A 19,332-nucleotide genomic window follows, 5' to 3' on the forward strand; every position below is an offset into this window, starting at 1 on the left:
CGACCTTTGGGCCCGTGGCTGACTCAGTCCACCAGGCCGCTAAGCTGTGACATTGCCCAGTGGTCCGGGATCTTCAGGGTGTGAGCGTTGCAAGACCAGAGCCTCAAACAGGAGATCTGGGTGGGGTAGATTAGGAGGGTGTGGGGAAAGACCCTGCATTCTCAGGCTGGGCCAATGCGCTAACAAGATGGGGCTGTGGCAGGCCGTGCAGCGAGGGAGGGCTCCGGAGAGACGGTGATGCTTCCTGTGGGCAAGTGGGGTCCGGGGCTTGGGAGAGAAAGACTGGCAGATGGCAGGTTCCCGGGTGAGTCATGGGACAGGGTTGCTGGGTTCCGTGGGAGGGGAAGAACCTGACACGCTGCAGCCCTCCCACCCCCACTCCCGGGTGGGACGTGTGTGACGTTCTGACGTTCTCCGGGAATCTCACAACATCTTAATGTTAACAGCCTGCTAAAAAGGGCAGAACGACCCTGGCGATGGCAAGGCCTCTGGCATCCCGGGTCTTGCAGGTCCCCGTTAGCGGATGGAAGTTCCGTTGACACCTCTCTTTCTTCTCTCCCCAACCCCATCACACATGCAGAACCTGCCCCCCTCACATCCCCGGGGATCGCACATGCAGAACCTGCCCCCCTCACATCCCCGGGGATCGTACATGCAGAACCTGCCCCCCTCACATCCCCGGGGCAGCAGCTCTTCCCACAGGTCCTGTCCCCGGGCTTTAATAAACCACCGTTTTGCACCAAAGATGTCTCAAGAATTCTTTCTGGGTCCTCGGCTCCAGACCTTACCCCCGTTGAACCTCACCTATATTCTAAAACTTCATCAAGACAAGGCCAGGAACCAGGTGCTGGGGGCTGCGGTCTTCCATGAACAGAAAGAGAGATCAGGCAGGCAACAGGTGCCTGTGTAGGATGGGCACATGCGGGTCTTTGGGACAATGGTGTCGTGTGAGGAATCTGGGCAAGTGCCTCCGGGGAGAGCAGCAGGTGCCCCCTGTGATGGCTCCTGTTAGAAGACCCAGAGGCCAAGTGAGTTCCTGAAACTCCACTCTTCCTGGTTTCTGTGTCCTTGAAGCCCTGAAGGAAGAGGGTGGGGCCCTGGCCAGGTCTGATAAGCCAAGTGCTTGCTGCCCCGAGGCCCCGCTGCGCACTGCTCGCATCACCAACAAGGAAGCATCCCCCAAAAGCCCAGGTTTGGGGACACCGCTGCTCTTGAGGCAGCACACAGCCCCCTCCTAACTGGAGCTTCCAGGGACGGAGGCAGCAGAGAGAGCAAAGACGGTCGCCGCCAGGGCCCTGGGGGCATAGCGCCTGCTGTCCACTCTCAGGGCCTGGGGGTCGGAGGGCGCACACCCGAAGCCGCTCCCCGGGCCCGCGCAGCCAGGAGGTCTCGCTGCAGAAGGGGTGACCCTCACGAGGGTTGGCGATGCAGGGACTGAGAAATGCTTCTTCAGAATGGCCTACGGCCTTGGCCTTGGTTGACAGCTGACGGTGGTGAGCGTTGCTTCTCTTCCTTGTCTCCAAGGCCGCAATCTGGGGGGGCTCTGCCAAACACTGTGGGGAGCATCTGAGCCGGTCCAGTGCTCCCAGATCCGCTGTGAGAGCCCTGAGTCACCCCGAGGACGTGTCTGTGCGTACACGCTCCCTGGCGCTCGGTGCGGACAGGCCGCCCTTCTGTCTGCTCCCTCTTTGCGTCCGGCTACTGGTTGTCCTCCCTCCTGGATGGTCCCCCCCGAAGAACAGACCGCGTCCGCCTCCTGCGGCTTTTAAGTGTGGAGGTCTCCGAACCGCCTGCTCCCTGGCGGGTGTTGTAGTGCCCGCTCACCCTCTGAAAGCGACAGTGTCCTCTTCTCTTTTCTTCATAGTTGTGTCCGAGGGCGAGGGGCTCCCCAAGGACACTCTTTCCTGAGCGTCATAAGTTGGGGGTCTAGTGTTCGTGACTCAGAGAGAGCCTGAGAGAGAGGCTCCTGCTGGCTGCATCTCCACCTCACTCGTCCCAGCAAGGGTCGTGGCTGCAGGGGGGCCAGTGGCCAGCGCTCTGCTCCCCAGCAGCACTCGCCCCCGTCTCTCTGCTCAAGGACAGGGCTCCAGGAGCTGCTCCTCTCACCGCTGTCCCCTTGGTAGAGCAGCGCCCCACTGGGGTATCAGCTGTGAGGACACCCTTCTCTTCCTGATGTCTCCTCCTGTCCAGTGAGTCCCCATTTGTCTACTTTTATAGAAAAGTGGCCGAGAACCTTCTCTGTGTTCTGTGGCTGCTTCTCCTCTCGCTCCTGCTCTAGAAGGGTTCCCAGCCGTCACTCCACGAACACAACTGTGTTCATGTCCACCTGGGACCGCTGCAGTGCAAACCCAGGCATTGACTTCAGTCCCCGACTCACTCCTTGCTCACGCACTCAGTGCTGGGGGGCCTCCTTCCTGCAGCCCCCTCCCCCAAGAGACCCCCAGTCCCACTCTGGCAGGGCCCCCGGCTTGGTTTTCAGACTTGGCTACCGAATTCCCTGGTGGCCTGTCTGGTGGCTTCACATATCTGTAAAAATGTATTTCCATCTCCTGGTTCCCCACTAAGGAAAAAAAGTCAAAACTTGGGAATAAGGTGAAAAGATTGACTTGATTGGAGAGAGGCTTGTTGTCCTCAGCTGAGCTCGGGCACCTTGTTCTCCCCCGCCCCCGGCCTCTACCCCGCCCTCAGCACACACGCCTCTCCCGCCCCATCTAGGTGTCGACTCTCTGACTAGCGCGCAAAGTCCATGCAGAGAAGTTTGCGGTGGAGTCCAGCCTGTGCCCCAAACCCGCAAAATTACTTGGCGAACGGTGGGCGCTCAGTAAATACGTACTCACTGCTGCAGAGAGCTGCTGGTCGTGCGGCTCCTCAGGTACCACGAGTCGCGATGCCCTTCGGAGAGCCGCGTGTGCACACACGTGTGTGGGAGGGGCAGAAAGAGAGAGGGGACATGGGACTGAGCAGCCGAGACCCCTCGGCCGGGTGCTGCTGCTCTCACAGGTCCAAGGCCCGGTCCCTTCATGGGCTCTTCTCTCCGTAGAGGAAGATTAACAAGTACGCGTCGGACTGCACCAGTACGAAGGCAACAGCACTCCAGGCTGGGTTCACGACTCCATCGTGTGTATGATCACATCAGCATTATTGTTATGACTCTTTCATTGTCGTTTACAAAAATTAAAATGAAAACATTTTCCCACAATATAACTCAGAGCATGGACCCCAGCCCTCCTTGGCCTGACGGGGAAGTGGGCCTTGGGGGGTCTCGACTCCGTAAGCAGGATCTAATCCTTCAGTGGAGGACCAGGGGAATCTGGGGCCTTAGCGGGGAGGAGTGTGCCCAGGGCATGGAGGAGTGGGAAGGGGGCAGTGGGGAGTGTTCCCCGGGCATGGAGGAGCACGGTGTGCCGGCTGGCCTCCTGTCTATGCCATGTCCCTCCTTCCAAGCACCCCTCACCTTCCATGCTGGCGGCTCTCCCAGATCTTACCGGGAAGGAAGGACCAGGATCTAGGCAGTTGGTATTCTCTTGCCTTATCTTCAGAAGGACAGACAGCCTCTGAGTGGAAACAGATATGAATTTTATTCAGATAAGGGGAAGGCACGTCTTACCCAGGGCAGTTAGGAGAAGGAGAGCTGTAAACTTGGTCTGTCTGAGCACCAGACCCTGGAGCCTAGGTGAGAGGCACAGGGGCACCAGGGGAGCTCCTGGACAGAGGTGCTGGGTGTGCCCGAAGTCTCTGTCAGGGGAACATCCCAGACTGGGCTCAGGGATTACAGGGACTGAGCAGGGTGTGGGAGACATGTGTGCAGCTCTCGGCGGGTGGGTGGACGTGGGGTGGCATCAGGCCCCGGGGAGATGTTAGCCCTGTTTCCTAGGGGTGACGGGCGGGCTGCTTGCTTCTTATTTCAACTGCTGTGGCAGGGAAGAACTGAAGGACAGGAGGCCTCATAGACCCCGCTGAATCCCAGAGTCAGTCTTGGTCAGACCCAGCATCCTTCAGGTGGTCCAGCTGGGGTCAGTTTCCCCAGAGAGTTTCCTCCTCATGCACCCTGATCCCTGGCCTTCATCGGCAGGAAGGTCTCCCCATACCTGGCTTTGTGTGGAAGCCCAGGAGGACCTCTGGCCATGCAGTCACAGGGATGAGGGTGCTGATCCCCGCTGTCCCACCCATTAGCCTTATATCCTCAGGCAAAGAAAGATGTTTATATTTTGGGCTTCCGTTTGCTGATTGTAAGGTAGAAGAATGACAGTCCCTCCTCCATAACCTTCTAGCTATGTGACTATCAGAAACTGCGGACCAGGTCACACCTGAGGGCTCAAGACTGCTCATGGTTGATACATGAAAGCAATATCATAACTACCATGGTTCTTACACGTTCAGTATGGTTTTACAGATGGAGGAAAAATCTTGGAGGCCAGGAGTTAAACCACTTCTCCAGGCTCCCAGAGTGGGAGCTCACTCTGCGACTCAGGCTGCCCAGGCTGCCTCGGGCCATCAGGGAGCACGTTGGTTTCTGGAGGGAGCCTGGTGCTGGACAGGGATGCCTGGTGCTGGGCTTGACACAGTGCCCTTGGCATATACTGAAGGCTGAGAGGGACTGATCAGGAACGTTGACGAGGAACATGCATCACAGCTGGGAGCTGGTTGCATCCAGATGTTCCAAGTGACCCAGAGCTCTGTGCTGCAGGATATGGCTCTTGGGTTCTGTGGTCGGTGGCTGGTCACTGTGTCCACACGTGGCCGCCGCCGCTGCTGGGCTCACACTCATGGTGTATGCTCTGCAGAGTACCTCAGCTCCTGTTCCTTTCCCTTCTCTTCTTCAAAAGGAAGCTCTCCCAAAACTGAACCAGGAAGAAATAGAAAACCTGAACAGACCCATAACCTAAGGAGATTGAAGCAGTCATCAAAAATCTCCCAATAAACAAGAGTCCAGGGCCCGATGGCTTCCCAGGGAAATTCTAATAAACATTTAAAGAAGAATTAATACCTATTCTCCTGAAACTATTCCAAAAGATAGAAATGGAAGGAAAACTTCCAAACTCATTTTATGAGGCCAACATTATCTTGATCCCAAAACCAGACAAGGATCCCATCAAAAAAGAGAATTATAGACCAATATCCTTGATGAACACAGATGTGAAAGTTCTCACCAAAATACTAGCCAATAGGATCCAACAGTACATTAAAAGGATTATTCACCACGAACAAGTGGGATTTATTTCAGGGCTGCAAGTTTGGTTCGACATCTGCAAATCAATCAATGTGATACAATACATTAAAAAAAGAAAGAACAAGAACCATATGATACTCTCAATAGATGCAGAAAAAGCATTTGACAAAGCATAGCATCCTTTCTTGATCAAAACTCTTCACAGTGTAGGGATAGAGGGTACATACCTCAGTATCATCAAAGCCATCTATGAAAAACCCACCATGAGTATCATTCTGAATGGAGAAAAACGGAGAGCTTTTCTGCTAAGGTCAGGAACACGGGAGGGATGCCCATTATCACCACTGCTAGTCCACATAGTACTAGAAGTCCCAGCCTAGGCAATCAGACAATAATAAGAAATAACAGGAGCCAAATTGGCAAAGAAGAAATCAAACTCTCAGGCTTTGCAGATGATATGTTACTTTATGCATAAACCCAAAAGATTCTACCCCAAAACTGCTAGAACTTATACAGGAATTCAGGAAAGTGTCAGGATATAAAATCAATTCACAGAAATCAATTGCATTTCTATACATCACCAGCAAGACAGAACAAAGAGAATTTAAGGAGTCAGTCCCATTTGCAGTTGCACCCAAAACCATAAGATACCTAGGAATAAACCTAACCAAAGAGGCAAAGAATCTGTACTTAGAAAACTATAAAGTACTCATGAAAGAAATTGAGGAAGACACAAAGAAATGGAAAAATGTTCCATGCTCATGGATTGGAAGAACAAATACTGTGAAAATGTCTGTGCTACCTAAAGCAATCTATGCATATAATGCAATACCTACCAAAATACCATCCATTTTTTTTTTCAAAGGAATAGAACAAATAATCCTAAAATTTATATGGAACCAGAAAAGGTCCCGAATAGCCAGAGAAACATTGAAAAAGAAAACCAAAGTTGGTGGCATCACAATTTCAGACTTCAAGCTCTATTACAAAGCTGTCATCATCAAGACAGCAAGGTACTGGCACAAAAACAGACACATGGATCAATGGAACAGAGTAGAGAGCCCAGAAATGGACCCTCAACTAATCTTCGACAAAGCGGGAAGGAATGTCCAGTCTCTTCAACAAATGGTGCTGGGAAAATTGGACAGCCACATGCAGAAGAATGAAACTGGACAACTTCTTTTTATTTATTTATTTATTTATTTGACAGACAGAGATCACAAGCAGGCAGAGAGGCAGGCAGAGAGAGAGGGGGAAGCAGGGTCCCCGATGAGCAGAGAGGCCAATGTGGGGCTCAATCCCAGGACCCTGGGATCATGACCTGAACTGAAGGCAGAGGCTTAACCCATTGAGCCACCCAGGTGCCCCGAAACTGGACCATTTCCTTACACCACACACAAAGAGACTCAAAATGGATGAAAGACCTCAATGTGAGACAGGAATCCAACAAAATCCTTGAGGAGAACACAGGCAGCAACCTCTTCGACCTCAGCCGCAGCAACATCTTCCTAGGAACATCGCCAAAGGCAAGGGAAGCAAGGGCAAAAATGAACTATTGGGACTTCATCAAGATCAAAAGCTTAGAGCAAAGGAAACAGTCAACAAAACCAAAAGACAAATGAAAGAACTGGAGAAGATATTCACAAATGACATATCAGATAAAGGGCTAGTATCCGAAATCTATAAAGAACTTATCAAACTCAACACCCAAAGAACAAATAATCCAAGAAATGGGCAGAGGACATGAACAGACATTTCTGCAAAGAAGATATCCAGATGGCTAACAGACACATGAAAAAGTGCTCCATATCACTCGGCATCAGGGAAATACAAATCCAAACCACAATGAGATCCCACCTCACACCAGTCAGAATGGCTAAAATCAACAAGTCAGGAAATGACAGATGCTGGCGAGGATGCGGAGAAAGGGGAACCCTCCTCCACTGTTGGTGGGAATGCGAGCTGGTGCAGCCACTCTGGAAAAAACATGGAGTTTCCTTAAAAAGTTGAAAATAGAGCTACCCTATGACCCAGCAATTGCACTACTGGGTATTTACCCTAAAGATACAAATGTAGTGATCCGAAGGGGCACGTGCATCCGAATGTTTATAGCAGCAATATCCACAATAGCCAAACTATGGAAAGAGCCTTGATGTCCATCAACAGATGAATGGAGAAAGATATGGTGTATATATACAATTGGATACTATGCAGCCATCAAAAGAAATGAAATCTTGCCATTTGCGATGACATGGATGGAACAAGAGGATATTATGCTTAGCGAAAAAAGTCAATCAGAGAAAGACAATTATCACATGATCTCTCTGATTTGAGGAATTCGAGAGGCAGAGGGGGGATTATGGGGGGCAGGAAAGGAAAAAATGAAACAAGATGGGATCAGGATGGAGACAAAGCATAAGAGACTCTGAATCTCACACAAAAAACTGAGGGCTGCTGAGGGTGGGGGATGGGGAGAGGGTGGTTGGGTTATGGACATTGGGGAGGGTCTGTGCTATGGTGAGTGCTGTGAAGTGTGTAAGCCTGAAGATTCACAGACCTGTACCCCTGGGGCAAATAATACATCATATGTTAATAAAAATAATAAAAAAAAAAAGGAAGCTCTCCACCCCCCGTGGGGCAGGCTGGAACTCGTGAGCCTGCCAAACATTTCCCCCTTTCCCAACTTTCCTTTTTTCTATTTTTTTAAAAAAATATCTTATTTATTTGACAGAGACAGCAAAAAGGAGTGGAGGGGACAAGCAGGGTGAGTAGGAGAGGGAGAAGCAGGTTCCCTTGGGGGCAGGGAGCCCAGTGCGGGGCTCAATCCCGGGGCCCTGGAATTACGACTGGAGCCGAAGGCAGACACTTCACTGAGCCACCCAGGCGCCCCTCAATTTTCCTTTTTTGAAGCAGATTCTGAGTGGTCCCTTCAGAAAGGTTCTGGATAATGAGATGCTTGGCTGAAAAGTTTTATTCAGCGGGTACGCATGGCTGTGTGGTGGGCTGAGCCATGCTTCCGCCTCGGAAGTCATTCTCCTCGGTGCTGTGAGCACACTGTCCTCTTCTCCGAAACCTAATGACCTCAGCACAAATGCACAGGACATTTGTCTGAGATTTTTTATGGAGGGGGGAGAAGTTATTTATTTGAGAGACAAGAGAGAGGATGGGCAGAAGCAGAGTGGGAAGCAGACTCCCCACTGAGCAGGGAGCCTGACGTGGGGCTCGATCCCGGAACCTGAGGATCATGACCAGAGCTGACTGCAGACGCCCAACCCACGGAGCCACCCAGGCGCCCCACATCATTTGTATTGTAGTGTTCAAGGATTGTAGCGTTCAAGGATAGCTAGTTGTGTGTAATACCTAGTGCTCATCAGATCACATGTCCTCCTTTTTCCGTTATGATTTTATTTCTTTGTCAGAGAGAGAGCGAGCGTGATAGCACAAGAGGGGAAGCAAGAGAGGGAGAGGCAGACTCCCCACTGAGCAGGAAACCCGATGCAGGGCTTGATCCCAGGACCCTGGCTTTGGGACCCGAGCTGAAGGCAGACACCTAACCTTCGGAGCCACCCCGGCACCCCAGGACAGGACTTTGAAAGACCGCGGCGACACTGAAGACGTAGGGCGGCAATGGTCTGTCTGGCAGTATCGCGACAAGAGAAGGAAGCTGATGTCCACAAGGCGGGAGGGACACCTGTTCCCGCCCGACAACCAGGAGAAACGCCCTCATGCTGGCTTAGGGTTCTTGTCACTCACGTCCTCGGGGAACCCTCACGCTGAGGGATGAACACAGGACGTGGCCCTGGGCAGGGGACCATGCTTGGGTGACTGGAAGAAGCCAGAGAAACGCCTATGGGCAGTGCGGACTCAGCCCAGGCCCCCTCTGGCCAAGGAACAGGTGTCCCACTTGGGGACATCCACGATGTGAAGGTCTAGGCAGCCTGTGCATGGGAAGTCCTGACGAGATAGGAGTGAGGATCATCAAGCTGGGTCTCTCCAGATCGCCTGGACCATTTTCAGAAAGAGCCCAGGGACATCCACCGCCCAAGGACTCAGGGAATCCCAAGCGGGACTCACGGGAAGGGACTGCCACGAGCGATCGCACAGTGAGACATCGGGAGCCACGCAAAACGAGAGATGACCTTGACCCCGAGACCCGTTACTGGGAGGTCATTCCAAGATGTGTGCGGTCACTGCCAACCCAAGGTCCTCCGCTGGCGGGAAGGGGTGCAGGGAGGGCCTGACAGGCGGGGGTCGCAGGGCGCCTCTGCCCGGGGGAGCTGCGAGGCTGTGCAGCAGGAGGGACCCTCTGAGCCTCGGCTTCCCGGCCTGGCCCGCACGCATGAGCTCCTCGCTCCCCTGGAGGGCTGCAGTGACCATGAGGTGAACACGTGTGCTGCCCGCAACAGAGCATCCCTCCGGCCGAGCCTCTTCCGTTCCAGGCCCGCCTCCCTCCCGCGATCCCACAGAGCAGGGCCGCAAACAAGGAAGCGACTTTGGAGCGGCGGGAGAAGCCGGAGCTGCTGACTGAGCGCCTGCTGCAGCAGAGAGCTGGGCCCCTTGCAGACCCAACCTTGCTGTGTCCTCCCCGGGGCCTGGGGGGTGGGAATTCTCCAGCAGAATGCCCACGGGAAGCACTCGAGGCTCAGAGGGGTGAAGGGCCAGGCGCGATGGAAGGGCCAGGCCCGCGTGTGCCTGTGCCCGCAGGGTCCGGGAGCCGCTCTCTTCTCCACGGCTCCACGGCCCCTTGAGCCGTGCCTGGCGGGAGCGGGAGAAGCCCACGCCCCCGCTGCGGCCCTTCTCCGCGGCCAGTGGAGCCAGAAGGGTGCACATCGCCTCCCTCCTCCAGGGAGTCTGGGCAGGACCAGATGCCCGAGGGGCCCCTCAGTGCAGGCAGGGCGGGCCAGACCAGGGTGGAGGGCAGCCCCTCCTCCTCACTGCCTTGCCTGGTTCTCCCCGGGTGAGGTGGGGGTGGGGTGGGGATGGAGGGCGAGCACAGCGACCCCACCCCCCGCTTGGCCTCCCGGTGCCTTTCGACTTGCGGGTGTCACCTGGCCCCAGGCCGCGTGGGACGCACTGCTCGCTCCTGCCAGCTAGGAGACCCCAGCCGACTCTCAGCTGTTCAGAGCCTCTTCCTCCCAGGTCAGGGCCGGTCCCCTGTCCTGAGGGTCACTGCAAGAGGGCAGCCGGCACCGCACACAGAGGGCTTCATTAAAGGGAGCATGTGCCTGTGCCTGGCTGTTATGGCCCCAAGCCTTCTTCTAGAGACTCCTCTGAGGTCGGTCACCCTGCGGCCAGCCAGAGGAGTCCACCTCCACCCAGCTGTCAGAGGAGGATCATTGGCCCAGATGTCCCCGGCAGCTCCTTGGAGGCCATCCTTCCAGGACACACGACACCCGACCCGCGTATTTGGTTCCCCGGCTGGGTGCTTCAGCCACAACCAGAGCCTGGCAGTGCCGGGAGGGCCCAAGCAGCCTGAGCGCAACAGGTAGGGGGACTGAGAGCCCAGCTCGAAGCTCTGGGCCGGACGAGAGCAGTGCAGACAAGGAGTTTGAAGTGGCAACGGGCAAGACTGAGGGAGCCCCAGCTGTCAGCTCTTCATGGGGACAGAGTTGAGTACAGAGGCTGAGGGTTCCCCGAGAGACTAGACAGGGAGGCGGGCGCGGGGCGGGTCCGAAGACCCTGGAGCTAGTGTGGGGCGACAGGGGCTCTAAGGCCCTCCGATGGTGCTCCTTGGTGGACAGGGCACTGGCGGGACTGAGCACGCAGCCAGGACGTGCAACCCAGAGTCATCCCCGACCCTTCGAGCAAGGTGCTGGCCTGGCCGCACAGTGTCGCGGGGCAGGGAGCAGCGCTCTTGGGAGATAACGGGGTGGCCTGGGGTCAGGCAGGGAGGGGCTGGTGGCGCGGCTGTCCCCACAGCATGGTGACGTGACTAGTTGATGGCCCGGAAGGTGAGGAGCGGGAGGGTGGAGGGGATCAGGATGAACTGGTACGTCATCTTTATATCCTCCTGCGTGAGGGTCTCCACCAGGAAGTGGTTCAGCACCTAGGACAGAGGCGCGGCTTCCACCTGCACAACTGCTCAGCCTGGGGTCTGGCCCAGCCTCCCCCTCCTCCTCCTTCCTGGGCCCTGCTCCGTGGGCTGCGTGCCGTGGGCTGCGTGCCGTGCCGGGGAAGCCAGTGGTTCCCAGCCAGGCCGCCCAGCACGCCCAGCCCCCACCCCACCCACTTCCCCCCACCCCCACCCTGGGCCGGGCCCGGGCAGTGGCATGTCATTGCGGCCAGGGCAGCCCCGGCCTGCTCACGTGGTGCAGCAGCAGCAGCATCTCTGTCTCTGCCAGGCGCCGCCCCAGGCACTGGCGCAGGCCGAAGCCGAAGGCCAGGCTGGGGGACCTGGTGCCGGAGCTCCTGCTGTCCAGCCAGCGCCTGGGATGATAGCGCTCCGGCCTCGGGAACACAGAGGGGTTTCGACCCAGGGAGTAGAGCAGCACCTTGACCACGGTCTGTAGAGAGGTGGGGAGGGGCAGCGTCAGCGCCTCGCTGCGGGCAAAGGTCAGCCGGGCCTGGCGTCTGCTGCAGGGGCTGTGGGGCCCCACTCACCCCTGCCGGGATGTGGTAGTTCTGCAGCACCACGTCCGAGCCCACCTGCCGGTCCAGTGAGATGCCCACGGGGTACAGCCTGTGCACAGGGGCATCCAACGGGGACCTCAGCTTCACCCGGACCCTCGCTTGCGTTCTGCGGCCTTCCTATCCAGGAGGCACGGGCGAGGGGAGCTCCCCGCCACGCCCACAGGTGGCTTCGGGCACCGGGAAGCCCAGACCATGAGGGGCGGGCTCCCTGCACCTCCGGAGCCCAGGCAAAGCTCTCCCGGCCTGAGCGGTCCGGCCGAGGAAGCGCCCAGGGCGCCGAAGCGGGATCCCAGGGAGGGAAGCACCCCTATCCCTCAGGGAGAAGAAGAGGAGCTACAGGGCACACAACTGGGGCAAAGTTGCTCGTCAGCCCCAGGATCTGTCTGCAGGTCCGCTGAGCACGGCTCTCCAGACACTGGAGCCGGGGCACCGGGGCGGCCAGGGTCTGCCACACCCACCTCAAGGTCTCCTTGAGGGCCGCCCGCAGCAGGGGCAGCTCTGTGGTTGCCCTCTGGGGATTCTCAGTGATCCCGGCCTCGGCCACCAGGCTCTCCTGGCGTAGGGCCTGCTGCACGTCAGGGTTCCGCGCCAGCTCGAAGAGAGTCATCAGCAAGGGGTAGGCCGTCTGCGGGAGCCACGGTGCGGGGCTCAGACCTTGGCACAGGCCACGCACCTCCGACCCCAGGGGCTCTCCCCCAGGAAGACGCCCTTCCCCCGGGGGTGGATGTGCGTGCCCAGGGAAGCACCGACCCTGGGGATCTGAGACCTCAAGATCTAACACTCGCCTCATCTGCTTCCACTGAATGCCTCAGGGAAGGTGTCCCCATGTTTGGTGAAGACCCAGGCCGCCTCCTCCCATTGCCCCAGGGCCTGCTTCTCCCCTCCTCGGGGGTCCATCTACTCAAGTGTATAGGTACGGGGGGTGCGGGGGTGTAGCCCTTCATCCCCAGACCCCTTGGCACCCACTGCGTCATGTCCCCTGGGCTCCCATAGGCAGGTCAGCCCAGACCCCGGGGTCCCAACAGGAACGGGCCACCCTGGACCCTAAGTGGCCGAACTGCAGCCTCTGCTCATGGGCTTTCTCTAGCCAGTGCTCTGTGCCTCTGCTACGAAGCCTGCGGGCCTGGCCCAGAGCAGGACCTCAGGGATGCTGGCAGATGAGGGTTGGCTGTAGGGCAGGAGGCTCACTGCACTCCACACCCTGGGACCTGCCTGCACCTCCCTACAGCACCCCGGCCCCGGGGCTGGGCTGCCAGCTGCTCTCTCTTCCACAAGCTGGAGCCTCCGCTGCCCTCTGTGTCTTCAGCCCATCACCTCCGAAGCCTCTGTAACGACAGCCCAACGGACTGTGGCCCCGGCAGGGGCTCCTTGTGTGGGCATCCCTGCTTGTGCGCACCCCTCCTTGTGCAGCGGCCCCTCAGCCCCCCTCCTTCCCAGGGCCCAGACGTCGGCCGGGGTCTGCGCTGCTGCATGTTCCTGGGCCTCACCCATTCTGCACTGGGCCTGGAGCACACTTCCCTCCAGAGCATCTGCAAACCCTTCCCTGGGAAGATCAGCTCCGGAGTGCTCTCCCCACCAGCCCCCTCAGATCAGAGCCCTCCATCCGCTCCAAACAGGGCCTGTGGGAGCCACGCGCCATGGGGGTCTCTGCCTGTAGTCAGGAGGCTCCGAGTGCTAGGGCAGGGCTGGCTGCCGGCCTGACCGTGTCCACGCTCCCGGCGGTGAGTTCGATGGAGTTGGCCCTGACTGCCTCCAGGGTCATGTCCGCGTGCATCAGCAGCTCCCCCACGATGCCGCTGTAGTGCTGTGGGCCGCCGAGGGCCAACTCCTGGTAGATTTTCTGGATGGCATTGTTGGCTGTGCGGAAGGGGGAACAGGGGCCTGGGCCTGGTGCTGGGCAGCACCTGTCCTCATGCCGCCACCTGGCAGCACCCCCCACCCCCCAAGACTCACTGTTCCTGTGCCAGATGCTCAGGACCGGCCCAGCCCAGCCTCCCTGCCAAGTCTCTTGGGCCCCGAGGACGCCATGAGCCCAGTGAAGTGGCTTCAGCGCCCCCCACCCCGATTTCGGTGAGTGGCTACTGGGGGCCCTGGTGTCCTTGCTACTCGGCACTGCCCCGTCTCTGGGCCTCACCGTACTGGAAGATGTAGTCCCAGGACTCGAAGTGCTCCTTCCACACCCTGGCACTCGTCCAGCGTGACAGGTCCCTGGGCATGAACATGAGCTGCGCGGTGGACTTCAACATGGCCTCCAGAGCCCGGATGAACTGCAGGCTGGCAGGACTCGGGCTAGGGCCGAGGAGGCCCAGCCGCTCTCCAAAAAGGGCTAAATTGCTGGCTGAGGAGAGGGTATGGCTGCTGAGCCTCGGGCAGCCGATGGCCTCATGGGGGCCTCCTGCAGCACACCCACACGGTCCCAGTCCAGTTCCTGGCTGCCCCTGCCCCACAGAGCCCGGCACCTCCCTACCTTCTACGGTGTAGTTGAGGATGCTCGGCCGGATGTCCAGCGTCAGACTGCCCCGGGCATTCTGCAGCACTCTTGACTTCAGGGCCTTTGAGAAATCCCTTGCCACCCTGTCCACCATGGGGATGTACTTCTGCACCGCCTGCGGCGACAGCACGTCCGGGTTGAGCTTCAGCCGGTTCACGCGCCATTCGGGCCCGTTTCTGGAGAGCAGAGGGAGGAGCTTCAGGGAAGCCGGAGTCAGCAGCTCGGGGCCAGCCCCGGACACATCTTCTCCGGATGGGGTGTGGGGGGGGGGGGGGCGCGGACAGGGAGCTGCCTGCTGGGCCTGAGGGGCAGATGCCTGCCTGTCGGCCTCAGCCGCAGCCCTTTCTCTGAGGGAGGCCTTGCGTGCTGTGCCCAGCGTGCTCCCGTCTAAAGAGGGGCTGACCCAGAACTTCTGCATGGCCACGCCACGAGTGGGTTCCTGGCGTTCACTCGTGCACACCTACAGGTCCCCTGCTGGCCCGTCAGCACCCGTCTGGGCCGTCCCTGTCCCGGGAGGAAGGAGGGAGGGGCGACTTCCTGTCCGCCTTTGCCACCCTGCTCACACCAGGCCCCAGAGGCAGAGGCCCGGGGCTTCACCTCCCACCCTCCCCGTTGCTGAGAGTGCTACCCCTGTGCCAGTCACACCTAGTCCGTCCCGGCCCGTCTCCTGGTCCTCCAGGGCAGGAGCCAAACCACGGGTCCTGTCACGTGCTCAGAACAGAGCCCAGAATTGTACTTCTTCCTTTCCCAGCTGCATGACTTTTGTTTCTTTTTCTTGTCTGATCGCTGTGGCTACACCTCGAGTGGGTAAAGAAGCAGTAATAAAATGTTCTTCCCGCCTGTAGATGGCATGAGACTGTATAGAGGGAAAGCTCTAAAGTGTCCAGCAGTGAAACCAACACAAAACAAAAAGAACTGACAACTGAATTCAATCAGGTCGCAGGACACAGAATCAATACACAGAAACCTGCTGGATTTCTGTACACTCATGATGAAGTAGCAGTAAATGATATGAAGAAAACAGTCCCATGTACGGTCGCACCCAAAATAACAAAACATCTAGGAATACGCTTAACCAAGGAGGTACGAGCCCCGTAGTCAGAAAGTCTACGACACAGATGAAAGAAACAGAAGGAAATGGAAAGCCATCCCAGGCTCATGGTAAGGAAGCACCAGTGGTGTTAAAATGTCCGTGCTGCCCAAAGCAATCTACAGGTTCGCTGCAATCCTTATCACAAGAGCGACATTTTTCACGGACTAGAACAACGAATGCTAAAATTTGGAGGGGACCCTAATAGACCTTGACTAGCCAAGGCAACCTTGAGAAAGAAGATGGAAGCCGGAACCCCAGAACCCCAGATTTCCACCCAGATGACAAAGCGCTAGCGATCAGTTCTGTGTGGTGCTGGCACAGAAGCAGGCACACCCATCGATGAAGGAGCATAGAAAGCCCAGAAGCAAACCCATGATTGGACGGTCCACTGTATGGCCGACCTATGACGAAGGAGGCAAGGACACCCGATGGGGAACGACCGTCTCTTCAACAATGGTGCTGGGAAAGCTGGACAGCCCCATGCAGAAGAATGAAGCCGGACCACTGCCTTACGCCACACAGAAAAATAAACTTGAAATGGATGAGAGACCCATGGGTGAGACCTGAAACCACAAAACTCCTAGAAGACAAGGCAGGCAGTAATGACTCTGCCACGGGCCACAGAAACATTTTTCTAGATGTGTCTCCGGAGACAAGGGAAAGAAAAGCAAAATTAAGCTATCCGCACCTTGCCACAATTTGGAAAGGTTTTGCCCAGCGAAGAAACCATCAACAGAAGGAAAAGGGGGAAGCTCCTGATTGGCGGAAGATACTTGCCAGTGGTACGTATGGTAACCTTAATATCTAAAGCATACAAAGAACCCAAGCAGCAGCACACCGAGCAAACAAACGATCCCATTAAAAATGGCCGAAGAGGGACGCCTGGGTGGCTCAGTTGGTTAAGCAGCTGCCTTTGGCTCAGGTCATGATCCCAGCATCCTGGGATCGAGTCCCACATCGGGCTACTTGCTCCGCAGGGAGCCTGCTTCTCCCTCTGACTCTGCCTCCCACTCTGTCTGCCTGTGCTCGCTCTCACTCTCTCTCTCTTACAAATAAATAAATAAAATCTTAAAAAAAAAAAAAAAAAAAAAAAATGGCCGAAGACCGGAAGAGACCTTCTTCCACGGAAGACCTGGCGATGGCCAACAGACACGTGAACGGGCGCTCAGCAGCACCCTTCATCACGGAGGTCCGCGTCAGCTCTAAGGACACATCACCTCCCAGCGGTCGGCTAAAATCAGAATCACAAGAAACAACGGGCGTTGGTGAGGATGTGGAGAAAGGGGAGCCCTTGTGTACCGTTGGTGGGAATGCAGACGGGTGCGGCCACTCTGGAGAAAAGTGTGGAGGTCCCTCAAAAAGCTAAAGCGAGTTCCACTACTGGTCATTTACCCAAAGATGATGAAACCACAAATGCGACGAGATACCTGCCCCTGTGTTTCCTGCAGCACGGGTACGATGGCCCAGAGAGGGATACAGAGAGATACTCGTCCACATGATGGGGTACTACTCGGTCCCTAAAAGGAATGGGATCTTGGCCATTTGCGAGCCCATGGATGGACGCAGAGGGTATTAGGCTAAGAGAGAAATGTCAGTCAGGGTAAGACAGATTAGTATAAGGTTTCGCTCATGTATGGAATTGAACAAAGCAAATGAACAAAGACACAGAGAGATCAAACCAAACGCGGACGGAGTCTTAAATCCAGACAACAAACTGTGGTTGCAGGAGCGGGGGGATTTCGGGGGTGGGGGACGGGGATCCAGAGTGCGCGCGTCGGGGTGAGCGCTGAGCAGCACACGGAAGTGTTGAGTTTTCCACTGGACCCCGGGTCCTAGTGCGCCAGTTCCTGGGAGTACAGGTCCGTGAGCCGGAAGTAGCAGCAAGAGGAGAACAGGAGCGGAACAGGAGAGGGAGGGGAGGAAGAGAAGGAGAGACAGGCTAAGAAGAGGGGGAGCGGAGGGAGAGGCTGAGGAGGAAGAGGGGGAGGAGGGGGAGGAGGAGGAGGAGAAGAGGCCACAGCAGCAGCAGAAGGGAAGGGGAGTAGGAGCTGGAGGGCGGAGGGGGGGGGGAGGGGGAAGGGGGAGGGGGAGGAGAGAAGCTTCTCCCCCACAGGCTGATGAGGACCTGGTTAGATCAGTTTTCTCCGAGGGCACCAGGGCCCAGGGCATTGGCTGCTCCAAAGACAGGCCCATGCCCTCAGCGCACGGCGGGGAGGCCCCTGCATCCTCAGCCACACTCAAGCAGAAACACCTTCCTGGCTTCGGCTGGCCGCCGGCAGGTCTTCAGAACAGTCGCGTGCACACACGTGCACACTTGCACACCAGCGAACACACGTATGCCCGGAGAGATGCGCATACCACAGCGGGACGCCTGCACACGCGCTCGCTGACCAGGACGACGCGCGTGAGCACGCCCACAATCCCCACACGCACCGCTGCCACAGCACAGCTGGAGCGCTCAACCCATGCGCACACGGAGACACACGCGCACGTATGCAGCACTCACAGCGCACACCTACTCCGAGGCTGCGGACAGCTCCAGCCAGGAAGCCACACACACACGGGCACACGCACAGGCTCACGCTCGCAGGGGCACCCGCTTAGAGTTTCGCTTCTGAACAAGGGCGCCTTTCCTACTGCCTGCCCTCTCCCCACCCCAGCCTCCCCATCCTGAGCTACCTGCGCTCACCTGGAAGTCCCACAGGGGACCTCGTGCAGAGGGCTGCTGTCCGGGGGGCCCTCAGGCTGACATGGACGCCTGGCCGGTGAACCCCCCCCACCCCAGGCCTGGGCGTCCCAACCTATAGGAAGGGAGAAGCCCACCCTGCCGGGACAACGCGCAGAGGCGGGCGCAGAGTGGGTGCTCCCTAGTGCCAGTGGTCATCCTTCCTCGTCTCTGGGCTGTGGTCCCACAGCCCCTTCCCGCCCCTGCGACACACAGGGCCCACCTGCTCTCAGGATCTCCCTGGCCAGGGGCGCTTGTGGGCTTCTGGACCTGGCTGGACCCCGCACTGGGGTGCGCGCCACCCGTGCCCCCCCTCCCCCGCCCCGTCCCCCGCCCTCCACGCCACCGCCACCCCTCCTGGCTCTCACAGCAAGAACACGCCACATTTGTGCCCACGATGCTGTCGGTAGGCCAGCCAGGGATCCAGGAGCGGCCGCCAGGGCTGAGGGCTCTCGGCCCGCTGCAGGCTCTCCACATCCTCGGGCAGCATCACGTACACCATGTGTGTCCCTCCCACGTCATACCTGCGGGGCAAAGCTCAGAGCCCTGCCAGAGGGGCCTGCCCTCCCCTGGGCCTCGTTCCGCAGCACCAAGCCGGCCTGTCTCCGGGGGGCCTCTCCCTTCCAGAGCAGGCGCTCCCTCCCGCTGTCTAAGGCAGGAAGCCTCTGGGGCTCTGCTGTCTGCACTCCGCCCTCTCAGCGGCCAGTGGGACTGCTCTGTCCTCACCGAGAGCCGCCGCCTCCACGGTCAAAGGCCCAGAACAGCCACCCCTCGGCTCCCACCCTGCCTTCGTGAGGGCGCAGACAGAGCCCAGGCCACGGGCGCCCGGCGGGGACGGGGCAGCGCTGGTGCGAGGCACCCAGCCGGGACTCAGTCGTCCGGAGGGACAGCCGGTGAGGGTGCTCTCTCGGCCAGGCGGGCAGGAAGGGCTTTACCTGAAGATGGGCCCCAGCTCCTGGAAGGTCCGGTGCATCTCCAGGTGGAGGTTCTCGGAGCCCTGCTCCTTCCAGATCTGCAGCAGCCTCAGCCACTTGTTGCCGGGGCACTGGGGGATGGCTTCGAAGGGCAGCACCGCCTTGGGGGCCTGAGCGGCGCTGGTGCCCAGTGTGCGTGCACAGCTCAGGGACAGCCGGCGCCCGGCCAGCCACCGGCGTGCCTTTGCCCCCAGTGCCATTCTGAAGCTCCCTCTGACCCTGGGCAGCGCAACCCTTTTATCTCGCCGG

At 58.0% G+C, this 19,332-nt stretch overlaps 1 protein-coding gene across 2 annotated transcripts; it reads right to left on the reverse strand.

Moving 5' to 3' along the window:
* Positions 1–11,050: 11,050 nt before the first annotated feature.
* LOC131827768 (cytochrome P450 11B1, mitochondrial-like) lies at positions 11,051–19,283 on the reverse strand. Of its 2 annotated transcripts, XM_059168773.1 has the most exons (9): positions 19,045–19,283; positions 18,478–18,633; positions 14,268–14,467; positions 13,935–14,138; positions 13,503–13,657; positions 12,259–12,425; positions 11,771–11,849; positions 11,476–11,673; positions 11,051–11,216 (listed from the first exon to the last, which is right to left on the reverse strand). In XM_059168773.1, exons 1-9 carry the CDS (start codon positions 19,281–19,283, stop codon positions 11,103–11,105), a joined length of 1,512 nt encoding a protein of 503 aa, XP_059024756.1. In that variant the 3' UTR covers positions 11,051–11,102. The 2 variants fall into 2 exon arrangements, with proteins under 2 accessions (XP_059024756.1, XP_059024757.1); XM_059168774.1 differs by lacking the exon at positions 11,476–11,673.
* Between the last annotated feature and the right edge of the window lie 49 nt (positions 19,284–19,332).

This window comes from Mustela lutreola, chromosome 3, assembly GCF_030435805.1.
Source record: "Mustela lutreola isolate mMusLut2 chromosome 3, mMusLut2.pri, whole genome shotgun sequence".
NCBI lineage: Eukaryota > Metazoa > Chordata > Mammalia > Carnivora > Mustelidae > Mustela > Mustela lutreola.